The 14,193-nt window shown below is 43.6% G+C and overlaps 1 protein-coding gene across 1 annotated transcript in view; it reads left to right on the top strand.

Annotated features, from left to right (window-relative positions):
• Positions 1–1,642: 1,642 nt before the first annotated feature.
• LOC108895289 (myosin light chain kinase, smooth muscle) overlaps positions 1,643–14,193 on the top strand; it is a 51,123-nt gene continuing 38,572 nt past the window's right edge. The window contains 12 exon segments of the mRNA XM_051072464.1: positions 1,643–2,089; positions 2,630–2,792; positions 5,310–5,517; positions 6,265–6,310; positions 6,691–6,856; positions 7,141–7,306; positions 7,417–7,438; positions 9,218–9,422; positions 9,984–10,060; positions 10,544–10,644; positions 10,994–11,203; positions 11,284–11,409. Coding sequence (XP_050928421.1) covers positions 2,055–2,089; positions 2,630–2,792; positions 5,310–5,517; positions 6,265–6,310; positions 6,691–6,856; positions 7,141–7,306; positions 7,417–7,438; positions 9,218–9,422; positions 9,984–10,060; positions 10,544–10,644; positions 10,994–11,203; positions 11,284–11,409 — 1,525 coding nt within the window. The 5' untranslated portion in view covers positions 1,643–2,054.

Genomic DNA, 14,193 nt, shown 5'->3' on the forward strand with positions numbered 1-14,193 from the left:
GACATTCGGTTTTAGTTTTAGCGTCTGTCGCTGGCTGTTGGGTTAGGAAGTGTTTGATTTGATGAAGCAGAGTTTTCTGTGAGTGGATCATTTAAAACACTGTGTTCATTTAAATGTTCGAAACCAGAATCATGATCAGTGTTTGATTCATGGTGCAGAGAGTCTCCACAGGCAGCAGATGTGACGTTTCCTGAACGTTTCCTGGATAACGTTTCTGTCAGAGTGAGAACAGCAGGAAACAGTGAGAATCAGCTCTGTTAACGGGTGAGAGAGCTTCACTGACCTCTGTCTCTCTCTCTCTCTCTCTGTTGTGTTTTGGCTGATACTGACTGAAGCTGCTGACTGGAAACATTCACATCAGACTGTGTCAGCGGCCTGGTATCTGTGTGCTGTCAGCCCAGGCTTTTATTGATCTTCTATCAGTGGCTCTCTGCTGGGAAACTCACCTCTGCTTGTTTTCTGTCTCAGTCGCACTGGGAACATTTTATTTCACCTGAGAGTGTAAACAGCATTTCAGTTTACCTGAACGTCAGCAGTCCCATGTCAGACCTTTACAATAATATACGTTTATTTTAAAAGGAAGGACTCTAGTACTTGTGAACCTGGGTCTTATTTACTGATGTTTTTGGGTGTAAAAGAAAAAATATCTGGAATCAGTGCAGAACAGGGAACCAAGCCATCACCAACAGAGACAGAGCTTTTTATTAAAGAGAAAGATCCTTTTAGTTTAACCAGGAAACATTATCACTATCTCTATATGTACCACTCTCTCTGTAAATACCTGTTTTAAAGAGTACGGTCTAGACCTGCTCTATATGAAAAGTGCCTTGAGATGACTGTTGTTGTGATATGGCGCTATATAAATAAAAATTGAATTGAATTACCTCTGTGTTACTGTGTGGTACTTTTACTTCAGTAAAGTATCTGATTACTTGTTTCACTACACAGTAACACAGACACACTAACAGATGGAGGCAGTGGTATTCCAGCAGCTCCTGGTTAAATCCCTGTTTTTGTCAATGGAGTCTGGTGGTAAATGAGAGTACACTTTTCTTGAACGATTCCAAAGGTTTTTGTCTCCATCAACCATTTATTCCCGAACACATTAGAAAATGAGGCTCAGCCCAAAAATATCAGCATTATCTTAAGTTGTCTTGGCAACATATTGACTATTTATTTTCCATCAGACATTTTGGCCGTTTATATTTGGATCACACGGTATCGACCGGCTGATGTAAAGTGTGGTGGAGGTATTTGACGTGGTTGTGTGCGGGGTCTGCTGCGACGTCTGTGAGAAATGTGTCTGGAAACAATCAAACCATGAGCGACAGAAACACTAATGTGGACGTAATAGGAAGCAAAGTTGAGTTTGAGATAAAAAGTTGTGTTTTATAACAGGGAGGGTGCAGCGTGTGGAGCAGGTTCACAGCCATGTAAGGCAGCAGTGAGTGAGTGAGCAGCATAGTTGACGTGTGACAGCAGACTGCTGCTGTTTGCTCTGAAAACACCGATTAAACACAACGTGGACTCTGAGTCTGGAATCACTGATGGCTGACTGAGAGTTCACACCGAGCATGCTCAGTGACAGGGACACAGTCCATCTGTGTGGTAATATAAGTGTCACTGTCAGTGTCCTGGAAGCTCCAGAAATCCACTGAGAAACCGGAGGAAACTGAAGCTGCAGAACTTCATTCACAATCCTCCCCATTCTAACTTTCAGGTGTGAAAGGTTCCTTGGACCATGGTCTTCACCAAAGGACTAAAATCTGGTCCAACCTAAAGAAGTGGTCTCGGTGTGGATCAAACTGAACCATGGATCGGTTCATTTGCAGAGTGAAAACAGTTCTTAGATGATTCAGACCAGTTACAGGAAGTTGAGGCTCATCAAACATTTAAAAACAGAAGAAGAAAAACAACAGGAAGTGAAGCAAAACTGAGCCGAGGGAGAAAACGAGGAGATGAAATATTTAACTCTGATCAAAAGTCAACTTGAAAAAAAAAAAGAATAAAATTGCTGAAACATTCAAGTTATTTGAACTGACAACGTGCCGTCTATGAACCAATCAGAGCACAGAGAGACACAGCTCAGGTAGGTGACGACAGGTCGCAGATTTTTCAGGCGACGTTCTTTAGTTTGCTCAGAAAACTACAACACGAAACAAAAGCAAAACAAAAGCATGAAGCCTGGTTCAGACTTTCAATATGAATTGATATTGATATAGAACACTGATCGGGTTTTAGCTCACACTGTTTACCCCAAAGCATCATGGAAACTGTAGGTCGTTCCAGTAAATGAAAGTTGAGCCTGAAATAAAACCACAACTAAACTAAACTCACCTCTGAAAACTAAACTGAGCATCAGAAGGTGAAAATAATCTTGACTCTGGCAGAGTCTGTGTTTCGTCCTGATCAGGTCAGACATGCAGACAGTCACATGTTGGCGTGTTCAAACACACATGGTATTTTTGTCTTCATGTCTGAAGATCATCACTTTTAAATCAGTTGTTTTTATGTCAGTGATGTTTAAAAATCATCTGTTTAACATTTTACTAATAAATAACTGACTCATTTCTTCACGTGACTTCAGCTGAGTGTCATTTTAATATCAGTCTTTGTTTCTTCCTGACAGCAGGATGAGTGACGTCCGCTTGGCTTCAGCCTCCTCCCCTGTCTCCAAGGTAACCGGCCTGTCTCCAGGATGCAGTTCCCACGGCAGCGAACCCCCAGCCTTTGTCCTCCCTCCTCGCAATGCCCGGGTCACCCTGGGGGGAGACGCCCGACTGGAGGGGAAGGTGGGGGACGCTCTGTTTTAGGAATGGTTATCATGATATATCACTACCAGACTCCATTAACAAAAACAGGGATTTAACCAGGAGCTGCTGGAATACCACTGCCTCCATCTGTTAGTGTGTCTGTGTTACTGTGTGACTTTTAGTGCTGGAAGAAGTAATCAGATACTTTACTGAAGTAAAAGTACCACACAGTCACACAGACAAACAAGTAACTCCATCCAGCTTCTGCTCAGTAAAATCCCTGTTTTTGTCAATGGAGTCTAGTAGTGATATATAGAGATGTTTCTGGATCTTCCTCTTTAATAATAACCTCTGTCTCTGTAGGAATCCTCTCATCATGTTTTCAGACATTGAGAATAACAATCTAAGTCTGTCAGAGACAAAAACAAGAACTTTAGTGGATGGACTTAAAAGATCAACGAGATCGAATCCAGACATTTACTGAGGAGGATGTGAAGAGAGGGATTAACATTTCTTCAGTCTTGTGACTGACTGCATCCTGATGTGAAGCAGTCAACCACAAACACACACACAGACACACACACACATTGTTCATTGTTCTGTTTTTCATTGTTGTATTATGTCTTTGATGTGTGTTTTATTCTGGTTTCACAGTTTTAACCCGTTAAAAACCAAATAACAATTCTCACACTATTAGTCTGAAAACACAAACTTTTATTTCACAGTTTGACCTGAAGGCAACACGTCTCTGAGTCAGGCTCCACTTGCTGGCGAGAAGAGCGTTATATATTTATGATCCCACAGCGCCTGAATGCACCGTCGTAGCTGAAGCAGGGAGGCTGATGGCTCTGCAAGGCCTCATGGGAGTCGAGCTTAAAGTCATCAAGCAGTCAAAACATCTGTCCGCCACATGCTGCACACACACACACAACATGCTGCTCTTTCTATAGTTGTGAGGACCCTCGTTGACATAATCCGTTCCATGACCCCCTAAACCTTAAACTTGACCTAAACCTGATTCTGACCTGAACCATGGAACCAGGTCTGAGCCCTCAGACGACTCTTTGAAGGTTGATAGGACTCTACACATTGATGAAATGTGTCCACACAAACATAGTAAGACATGTACACACACACACACACGCTGAGAGCAGATGCAGTGAGTTTCAGGCTTTTTTCCTGAAACACTCAACATATTTCACATTTCTCCAGCGCTGACATGACCCTCACTCTGTTTTGTTTCTGTCTCGCTCGACTGGAAGATCCGAGTCCGACTCGATGAGAACTCTGAGTTTGTTAAACCTGAGCTGAGGGGAAGTCCGACTCTCAGCTCCTGTCCACATCAAAGATCAGATCATCGTTAAAGTCGTCTAAGTTCAGCTGTTCTTTGGCTGTAGATACTTGACATTTCACCTCTCGTCCACGAGTCTTCCTCAGTTCTGACTGGCTGGTGGGGAGTCCGAGGTGTTTGACCTCTGTGGGGTTATTAAGGCCACTGATGGAACTTAGTTTGTCAGTGGAGTTTTTAGAGTCAGATGACTCTGCCTTTTCCTGCTGCTTGGTAGACAAAGCACCTGACCCCATTGCCCCAAGGCTCCAGGGGGATGCCCCAGTACCCTCCAGTCAGTTGAGGTGGTTTGGGCATGTGTTTAGTCCCTCTGGACTTGGACAACTGGAAGGAGACCCTGGGGTAGACCCAGAACTCACTGGAGAACCAGAAGGAGCTGAAAACAGGGATGTCTGAAATACCCAGCCTGCTGTAACCATGACCTGACCCTGGACAGGAAGAAGGTCTCCATGGATCCACCTGACCCATGAACATGAACAGGTGCAGGTCGGGTTTTGTTCTATTACCATGAGTCCCGGGTCTGTTTAACACTATGGATAATACCAGAGTGGATCCAAGAAGACTCGACCATGGACAACATCGACCTTCATGCAGTCATCCTCCAAATGTAGGACAGCCTCCCTGAACACCTGATCTGGCCCCTCAGACTACTACCTCTTCTCCAAGAAGAAGAAGGTCAGTGGTCATCATTTGGACAGTGGTGATGATGACATCAACGCAGACAGAGCTTAAACAGAAAAAACACAAAGGTTGTCAGTTTCCAACTTTCTGGAGAATCACAGTTGAACTGTAGGTTGATGTAACAGAAGCTGTTGAACTTATCACTTTCTACCTTCACCCCTCGCACAAATACAAATTATGACCCAGGGTCATAACAATTGATTAGGGACAAGCTTTCAGTCCGGTTCAGATTCAGGTAATGCATTTCTGGGTCTTTGTGAGTTCAGACATTCATTTGAACCCATGAAGACCTCTAACCTGTGCCTGCACTGAAACACTTACTGTACGTTACTGTAGTAGTTCCTGTATAAATAAGAAGACACATGATTGTTTCAGGTGCTGTGATTGGACCCTTCGTGTCATGGTTGTTATGAAAGAATTATTATGACTGAGTCTGAGCTGGGACGTAATACACTGAACCCTGAGACCTCTGACCCCGAACAGGGGTTAGTCCACTACTAATCAAACACCTGTGCTGTGTCTTTCAGGTGCGTGGTCATCCTGAGCCTCAGGTCACATGGTACAGAGAGGGGAGGGCTGTGATTGGTGGAGAGCGCCGTGTTGTGGAGCAAGGTGGACGTGGCACCTTCAGTCTGGTGGTGGGCGGAGTCACAGAGGATGACCTGGGACGATATACCTGTCAGGCCACCAATCAGGCGGGCAGTCGACAGGTTACCGTGGAGATCCTTCTGGAAGGTAACGAATAGCCGTGGTACTAACACAGTGACAGATACTACTGCTAAAGCTACACTTCTACTTCTAACACTACTGCTTCTAACAGTACTACTTCCAACAATACCTCTACTTCTAACCATAGTACTCCCAACAATACATTTACTTCTAACAGGGTAGTTAGTTTTACACTGTAAAATATTTCCGGTAATTTTAACACCACCATTAATGCTGCAGTTTTTCCAAACATGACCTCAGTGATTTTCCCCATTAAACCTACTGTGTGTTTGCATCTGAACTTAACGGCATCGTAAACAGCTCCACAGGAACTTCCTCTTTGTTAAACACATCCAGGCTGAGCTGGTGGGCAGGTTTTTACTGTCAGTAAACTGGACTCACATGAGCCACCAAACTGGATCAAGCCCTCCACAGTGAATATTACTGACTCCTGGGATGTAATGGACCTTAGTGCCCCACACCTGTGGTTAAACAAACTCACATTTACTGAGCTAATCCCCTGCTCAAACATCATCAGCTACCTCCTGAACCTTATCCTGAAATCATCAGTCAAATCTGTCATTAACAGTTTTTATTCGTCCATGCCAGCGACTGTTGTGGTGGGGGAAAGTTGTCTGTTGCCACTTTCTTGTCTCTGATGTGTTGTTGAACAGTTCTGTCCAAATGAAGTTGCCTTCTGCTGAAATCTTGTTTGGATTAAGATGGAAACTGCTCTGCTGCTTCTCTAATGCTCTCATGTTTTTCCACCTGCAGAGGATTCTGGGAAGAAATATGGCCTCCGATCCTCGGTGAAAACAGGGTGAGCTCCTCTTGTCCTGTACCTGTCCTCTGTGCTGAATAGAAACCCAGACAGATCGAAGAGTCGTAACTCCTCGTCAGTGTGTTGGGGGAGGAGACCTCCTGCTCTTTAAAACAGTCATGAGGATGATCGAGGATCCTTAAATCTGTCTCACTGGCCCCCCTTCCCCCAGTTGATGCTCCTGCCCTGATCACATTAGCAGATATACACTGTTGTTGCTCTCAGTTATTTTCATAATAAAACTGGAGCACGTGTCAGGACGTGACCTCTTTTCTCTGAGGAGGGAAATCAGCAGTTTAAAGAGCCAGTCCTGTGTTTTCATTCCCATAACCAGGGGAGTAGTTTCCTCTGAGTGACTGTCGCGTTTCCCATGATTCCAGGTGTCGGCCTGCGGTCCCAGCGGTGGAGAACAGGCCCAGTATTTGGGGCGAGAGTCCGCCAAAGTTCATCACAAAACCGAGCCGAGTGTTCGCCAAGCTGGGACAGAGTGGGAAGTTCTCCGCCAAGACAACGGGACGTCCACAGCCCCGGGTCACATGGTATAAGGTGGGAGGAGCTTAACTCAGAAAACAGGAAGTCATCAGTTTATCCTGTTGAACAGCACATAAACAATAATTAAAAAACTCAAAAATCGCTCTTATTCAGAGAGTTACAACTCAGTCAAATCACAACTCACTGACATGAAACATGATTTAATGTAACCCACACTTCCTGAGGATATAATATCTCTGAACTGCAAATAAATGTCTATAAGTCTGCGTGGAAATAAAAGATTCTACGCACTGATGCTTAAAACTCTGTCCTGGAAACTATGTTTCTGTTTGTCTAAGGGGGGCACCGAGGTCCAGTCCTGTGGGCGAGTCAGTATGTACGAGCGCTCTGGCCTTCATTTCCTGGAGATAAAGGAAGTGTGCATGGACGATGGCGGAAGTTACACGTGTTCGGTCACCAACGCCGCTGGTACAGCCACCGCCACTGCCGAGCTCCACATCCAGGGTGAGTTGACGGATCAGAGGTCGGGATCTTCTTCCATCGCTTTATCTGAAAGTTGTCTGATAATAAATGACAGAGGAGTTAATGTTTCTCCTGCTGTTTCGCCTCCTCAGGTGCTCCTGATGACTCCTCCAGGTGAGTTCTTTCGTTTACCTACCCCATGATGTCTGAGGTAAACTGAGTGACTGTACAGATGTTTTACAGTGTTTAAATGCAGCTAAATGTGTCTTTATACACTGAGAGACAAACTCTGAACCACACAGTCAATAACAAATATTTAAAATTTCATTAATTCAGACTTTTTAGAATATTTGTATTTTTCTGTTCTGATTGAAATACAATACATATTAATTAAATTAATAGTCTGATTAAGAAAAGTGTACTGTCAATCACTACCAGACTTCTTTGACAAAAACATGAATTTTACTGAGCAGAACACAGCAGCTGCTGAAATACCACTGCCTCCATCTGTTAGTGTGTCTGTGTTACTGTGTGACTTTCAGTGGTGGAAGAAGTAATCAGATACTTTACTGGAGTAAAAGTACCACACAGTAACACAGACTAACTAAGAGATCAAAGCAGTGGTATTCTAGTTCTGCTCAGTAAAATCCCTGTTTTCATCAATGGAGTCTGGTAGTGATATATAGAGATGTTACTGGTTAAACTAAAAGGATCTTCCTCTTTAATAAAAAAGCTCTGTCTCTGTAGGAATCCTATCCATAATGTTGTCAGACACTTAGAATAACAGTCTGAGTCTGTCAGTGGAAGAAACAACAACTTTAGTGGACAGACTTTGACGTGGACGATTCATCAGTTCTGCACTGATTCCAGAGATTTTTGTCCCTATCAATCATTTACACCTAAACACTTGGAAAATAAGACAGAGGTTCAAAAATACCAGAGTCACTAAATGACCTGAATACAAAGAAAATCTGATCAGTCTGTAAAAACGTTTTTTTGTCAGAAGAGGTTAAAAACTCTTATTGTTTTTTTAATACTTCCATATCAGTTACACCGCCAACAGGTTGGATTCAGTTCTGGCTAAAGTTGATCAGACCCTGATCCAGACAGAAATATTTTAACCTGGATTAAACTGTCTGACACGTTTCAGTGGATGATTTCCAGATTTAACGTGAGATTTTTTCATTAGGATCGTCCTCCCATGTTGATTTAAGATGGAGGGTGAGACATCATAAATCTGAGATATGAAGCTCAGTGAGTCTGAATGAATGAACACAGTGAGTCTGGGGGGCTGGGTAGAGGGACTGTCTGGATAAAAGAAAATCTTTGACCCAGTCTGTCTGGACCAGCTCTGAGGTAAAGGCCTGTTTGTGAAGGGCAGGGTCCTACACTGTGCCTGTTAGGACCAGGACTTCCTGCAGACTCAGATTCAGAGGCAGTGGAGCTCAGACTTTTCCATGTTTGTCTCCTCTGGAAATCAGATGTGGACGCCCCCCCCCGGCAGTTTTATTCCATTAGGTTTTTATCGAACTCCTTAAAACAAGCTTTGGATATAAAGACGGTCTTTACTAATAGGAATATTCACATTTAGTCAAACTGTCCCTTTAACAGCAGCAGAACTCTCTGTGATCAGCTCCAGGTGTCAGTGTATCATGGATGTTCAGACAACTCTCACTGGATCACTGTGATACTGAAGGGAAATTAAAAACGGGAGGATTCTGAATGGAGTTCTGCAGCCTCTGATTTCTCTGAGCTTTTTTCTGGATGGACATCAGAGATCCATCGGAGGGTTAGAGCTGCTTTTTCTTCCTGCCAAAAAACAGAAATATGACCAAGCGTTAAGGCTGTCCCACAAACATGTGAGCACTGGATCAACAGCAAAGACGACAACAAACACTTTGGTCTACATTTAAATGAAAGGAAGGTTTCTGATACTGATGCCTCCTCCTGCAGGACTGATCCTCCTGAGACCACACAGACCAGGATGGTGGAAAGAGCTGATCCCAGCACCGAGGCAGGGCAGCCCAGACTCAGGGAGAAGCAGCAGCAGCAGCAGAGCCCCCTCCCTCAGTCTGGACAGGCAGCCTCCTCGAGAAGCAGCCCTTCCAAACAGCTCCCCCCAGTGGCTGAGAGAAGAACTGCAGCTGCTCCAGCTACAGTAATGATAGATATTATGATAATGTTATGTGTTCTTCAAAGCAAAACAAACAAATTAAACCAGTAACAAGGAAACCTGCTGTCAAACTGCTGAGACTGTGACACAGATGAATTAATTTAGTAAACATACACAATAAATCAAACACAATAGAGTTGTGACATTGGAGTTGTTTCATATAAAAGTCCTCCCGATTTTTCCCCATAGACAGTGTTTACCTACACTCATACTGCCTTTTAAACATCAAATACAGACATTTAAAAACATATAGAATGTATTTTTAACTCTTCCCTAAAACCAGGATGGTAACGTTACTTCATCAACAACAAGTTCATCTGAAACATCTTCCTCACCCTGCTAATCAATCAAGATCAATGGTAATGTCAAACATGTTTACTTATATCTGCTCCAGTGTTTAAATGCTATGTTAAATCGATAATGTGGTCATTTCAGTGCTAATGTTAAAATGCATTAAACAACTTTTTTTTTTGTCATTCTGAGACAAAACCCTCAATCCACATTTGACTGGATGCATTTCTGAAGTTGTTTTCTGTCTGTCTGCAGGTCCTGTCAGTCCTCAGTCCTGGTCCAGTCCAGACCGGATCAGTCCAGCAGTCATCAGCTGTTTCAGACAGCAGCAGGTACAGAAACAAATCAGACCTCTTTAAACACAAACCTAATGTTAGCTGTTGTTAAGTTAGCTAACTAATATCACTAGTTAATGAATGGTAACTAATGATTTAAACCAAAAATCAAATACAATGTGTACACAATGATGAAGCTAAAACTAGTTAGCTCACTAACTAATGTTAGCATAGCGTTATAGCAGCTGTTATATTGAACAGTCTTTTTTAAAATATGTTTTCGGGTTGTCCATTTCAACAACAACATGAGGGAGCTTCTATAAATTTGGTACAAGTGTTTATTACTTGGAATTAAAGACGAACTGATTAGAATTTGGTGGTCAAAGGTCAAAGTTTGAGATCACAGTGACCTCATGTTCTTGTGAATGTGGTAATTCTCGTTTTGAACTGTGAATCATGGTAAGCGAGCTGGAAATACACATCATTCGTCCCTGATAATGCAAACGTGTCTGAGCTGTTCAGCTATGTGCTGTGTTTCAGAGCTGTCAGGAGGTCGGTGTCGGGGCCCAACTTGCGGTTCGAGGCCGTTCCTCTGGACCAGGAGGCCACAGAGGGAGGACAGGTGACATTCACCTGCCAAGGTAAATAAATCCTTAAATCTGAAATGATATGTTAAAGCTGCCGATCAGCCTATGAACAGGACACTCTGAACTAATGTAAGTTAGATTAAGATAAAAATCAGTTACTGTTGAAAGTGCTCATGCTGTTCAGTTGTTCAGGTGTTTAATACACTCAAAGGACAGGATCCTACACACAATCAGAACATCAGTATTCAAACTTACAACATATCCAGTAATAATGGAAACTATTCGAACGACAAATCAAAGGAAAAACCACCATCATCAGGTGTAATGACCATTTTCAGCCTGTAGAGGTCGACTTTACACTTCACCCTGAAGTGAAACATCCTGAACTCTCGCCTGCTCTCAGTCTCGTCCGTTGCCGTCGCCATGGTTACCTGGCTAAAGGACGACCGACCAGTGAGGATGGGACCAGGTCTGCAGCAGAGAAAGGACGGGACCCGTCTCACCTTCTCCATGGAGAGAGTGAGACAGCTGGACCAGGGGACATACCGGTGTCAGCTGACCACAGCCGACGGACTGACGGTCGAGTCCAGAACATGGGCGCTCAGTGTCCACGGTAAGACCTGTCTATCTGTCTGTCTGTCCCATCTTTATCTAACCATCCATCCATCTGTCTGCTCCCCCTCTCTCCCTCAGGTGTGTCCCGACCCCCAGCCTTCGTCAGCAGGCTGCAGGACTGCTCAGTAACAGAAGGTCAGGTCTTCAGCCTTCAGGTCTCTGTGGAGGGAAAACCTGCCCCAACAGTCCGCTGGCTGATCAACGGTCAGTGACTTTATTTAACCTTTACTTCCTGCTGCTGCATTTATTTATTCATGTCTCATCACAGCTGGTAATTAAAATTAGGATCATTTATAAATGAAATAGATGAGAAAAAGTGTTGGACTGAAACGTCCAGACGGGGGCAGCACAGACTCTGATGCTTCCTGTCCATCCTGACCGTCATGAAACACCAGAGAGGAAAAAAAAAACAAACTGAGGGAAATTTATTTGAACCCTCTGCTTTATTTACAGTAACATAACTTTATTGATACATCATGCAGAGACAAGCTGAGAGAACCAGCTGATGTGGAGCTTCACACACTGAACTCTGCTTCTATCTGGAGACTGTAAACATGTTTGAAACTTGTCATATAAAGGGTTAAAAAGCAGGATTTTCCCCCAAGAAAACATACAAAATAATTCCTCTAAGTCGTCAGGTACGACCCAGTAGAAGTGTGTGTGTTGGTGTATTTATCTGCAGGGACTCTGTCCTCTACCTACATTTCAGATTTTTGTCTTATGTTGCTGTTCAGGAAGTTTCAGGGTATCAACCTTTGGGCCATGGGTGTGTAGTTCCCAGCCAATCACAGTGTGGGGTGAAAGGGCAGGACTATAAAAACATAGTGACCAGGTTACATCGCTCTCTGTTGGTGTCATGGACGTTTAAAGAGCTGCAGGGCTGTGTGTCTGTTTTACCAAGGGGCATGCCTGAACTCAGGTTGCATTCATTCAAAACCCGGTTGCGTGGCACCATCCTGAGGAGGTTGTGTGGAGGTGGTGTTGTGTTTATTTGTAGTTTAGAACGTAACCGCCGTGAAACATTCAGAAAATAACTTTTTATTTCTCTGATTCACACCTTTGTTCTCGTTAACGCCGCTCCTGATTTTCAGTAAAAACACTTCACATGTAAGTGAACTTTACACTGATCTGCCATAATATTAAAGGTGCTATGTATATGTTTTTGCTTTGACTACCTAGCTAACATTAGCATTAACAGCTGTTTACTGCACCAAGAGTTTTAGCCATTGTTGCATTCACATGACAAGAGATTGTAACACGCCTTCTGAGCACAGCTACTATTCCATCCTCTCACATTGGACTGAGACTCGACACTCCTGTGACTCATTAGGAGCCAGAGCTACCTGGTTAGCACGCTAGCTCCAGTAGCAGAAAAGGGGTGGAAAGAAAAAGAAATGTGATCCACCTCTAGACACAGCTCTTGGTGAGAAAAGAAATGGATGTTTGATGCTGAACTCATGTTTCTTGTAAACTGGTGAGTAAACAGCTGTAAACATGCTAATGGCTATGTAGCAACAGAAAAAACGTACATATAGCTCCTTTAAAATCACTTACAATCCAGTGTTCTGCTGAGAAACCTTGGCTCCTTTATTCATCTGGGTGATACTTTGACTTGTACCACCCACCTAAACATTGTTGGAGACCAAGTACACCACCATAGCAATAGAGTCCTCCCCCAGCAGGACAGTGCTCCCACCACCCCACAAAAACTGCTCAGAAATGTCTTGAGAAACAAAGAGCCCAAGGTGTTGACCTGGTCTCCAAGCATCTGTTGAATGATCTGGAACAAGCCAGGTCCACTGGAGGCCCCACTCCACAACCCACAGGACCCAAAGGATCCACTACCCCCTGGTTTAAATGTTGTGGCTAATCAGACACAGAAAACCCAGAAAATTAAAATGAAACCAGTAGAAATTCTGCAGGAGAATAAAAACAGCTGATCTGAAAAACAGTAGAGTCAGTAGAAAAAGTGAAGAGTGAAAAAATAGAAACAGCAGAGAGAGGGAGAGGGAGAGGGCTCTCTGGTGTCGTACGACCGTTAAACAAATATGAGAGCTGGAAACCATATAAAGACAAAACATGCTGCTGCAGTGAACGCCACACACACACACACACACACACAGAAAGGCTGAAGCCGACCCAAGAAGGGCATCAAGCGGGGGAATCCAGTCTGTGCGTTCATCACTTTGTGGGGACTCCACCACCAGATGTTTTACAGCTGGCCTCAGATCAGCAGATCATCGTCCTCAGAGCAGAGCGGAGCATATTTTTAGTTTGGTGAGGAGAGGACTGTGTGTGTCTGTGCTGATGTTTAGTCCGAACCTGTCGGGAACTGCACGAGTGGAAACGTTAGAGATGTGAACCTCTGCCAGGACCTGACCACAATGACGAAATCTCACAGTGTTCAGGGAGGTGATAAGAAAGTCCTGGATCTGCCCCTTTAACAGGATCCTCCATGACCCACGTCCCACCACCACAAATCAGTTCAGTAGCTTTTGTGTAACCCTGCGGACAAACAAACAGACACACACAGGCAGAGGTTTTTAAGAAGTTGTTTTTCCTTTGACTCATGATGTGTAAAAATAAAACTCTTGAGTCTGTAACAAGAGACGTCCACAGCTCAAACCTTAACCTCCAGAAAATGGCTCAAAGTTAAAGTGAAGTCTTGTTGAAAGGAACAAACAGCTGATTAAAACCATGTAGAGGAGCTCCACAGACAGATTATTCTGTAGCTTCTAACACAGACTGGAGGTGTGACATATGAGCTCACCTGTTATTTTTTCTTCAGATAAAATCTCTTATTAATGTGTCAGTGTCTGAGGTCTCTGTCACTGATGGATGTGAAGATATTGAGAATAAAACCAAATGATTTTCAGAGGACCATGATGGTCAACAAAGAGCAAAAGTCCTTCATGTGTGAATACTGTTTAAGGCCTTGACACAGATGAGCTGTGAACTCCTGTTCATCCTGGACATTGAGACATGTCT

The sequence above is a fragment of the Lates calcarifer genome, linkage group LG1 (genome assembly GCF_001640805.2).
Source record: "Lates calcarifer isolate ASB-BC8 linkage group LG1, TLL_Latcal_v3, whole genome shotgun sequence".
Taxonomy (NCBI): domain Eukaryota; kingdom Metazoa; phylum Chordata; class Actinopteri; family Centropomidae; genus Lates; species Lates calcarifer.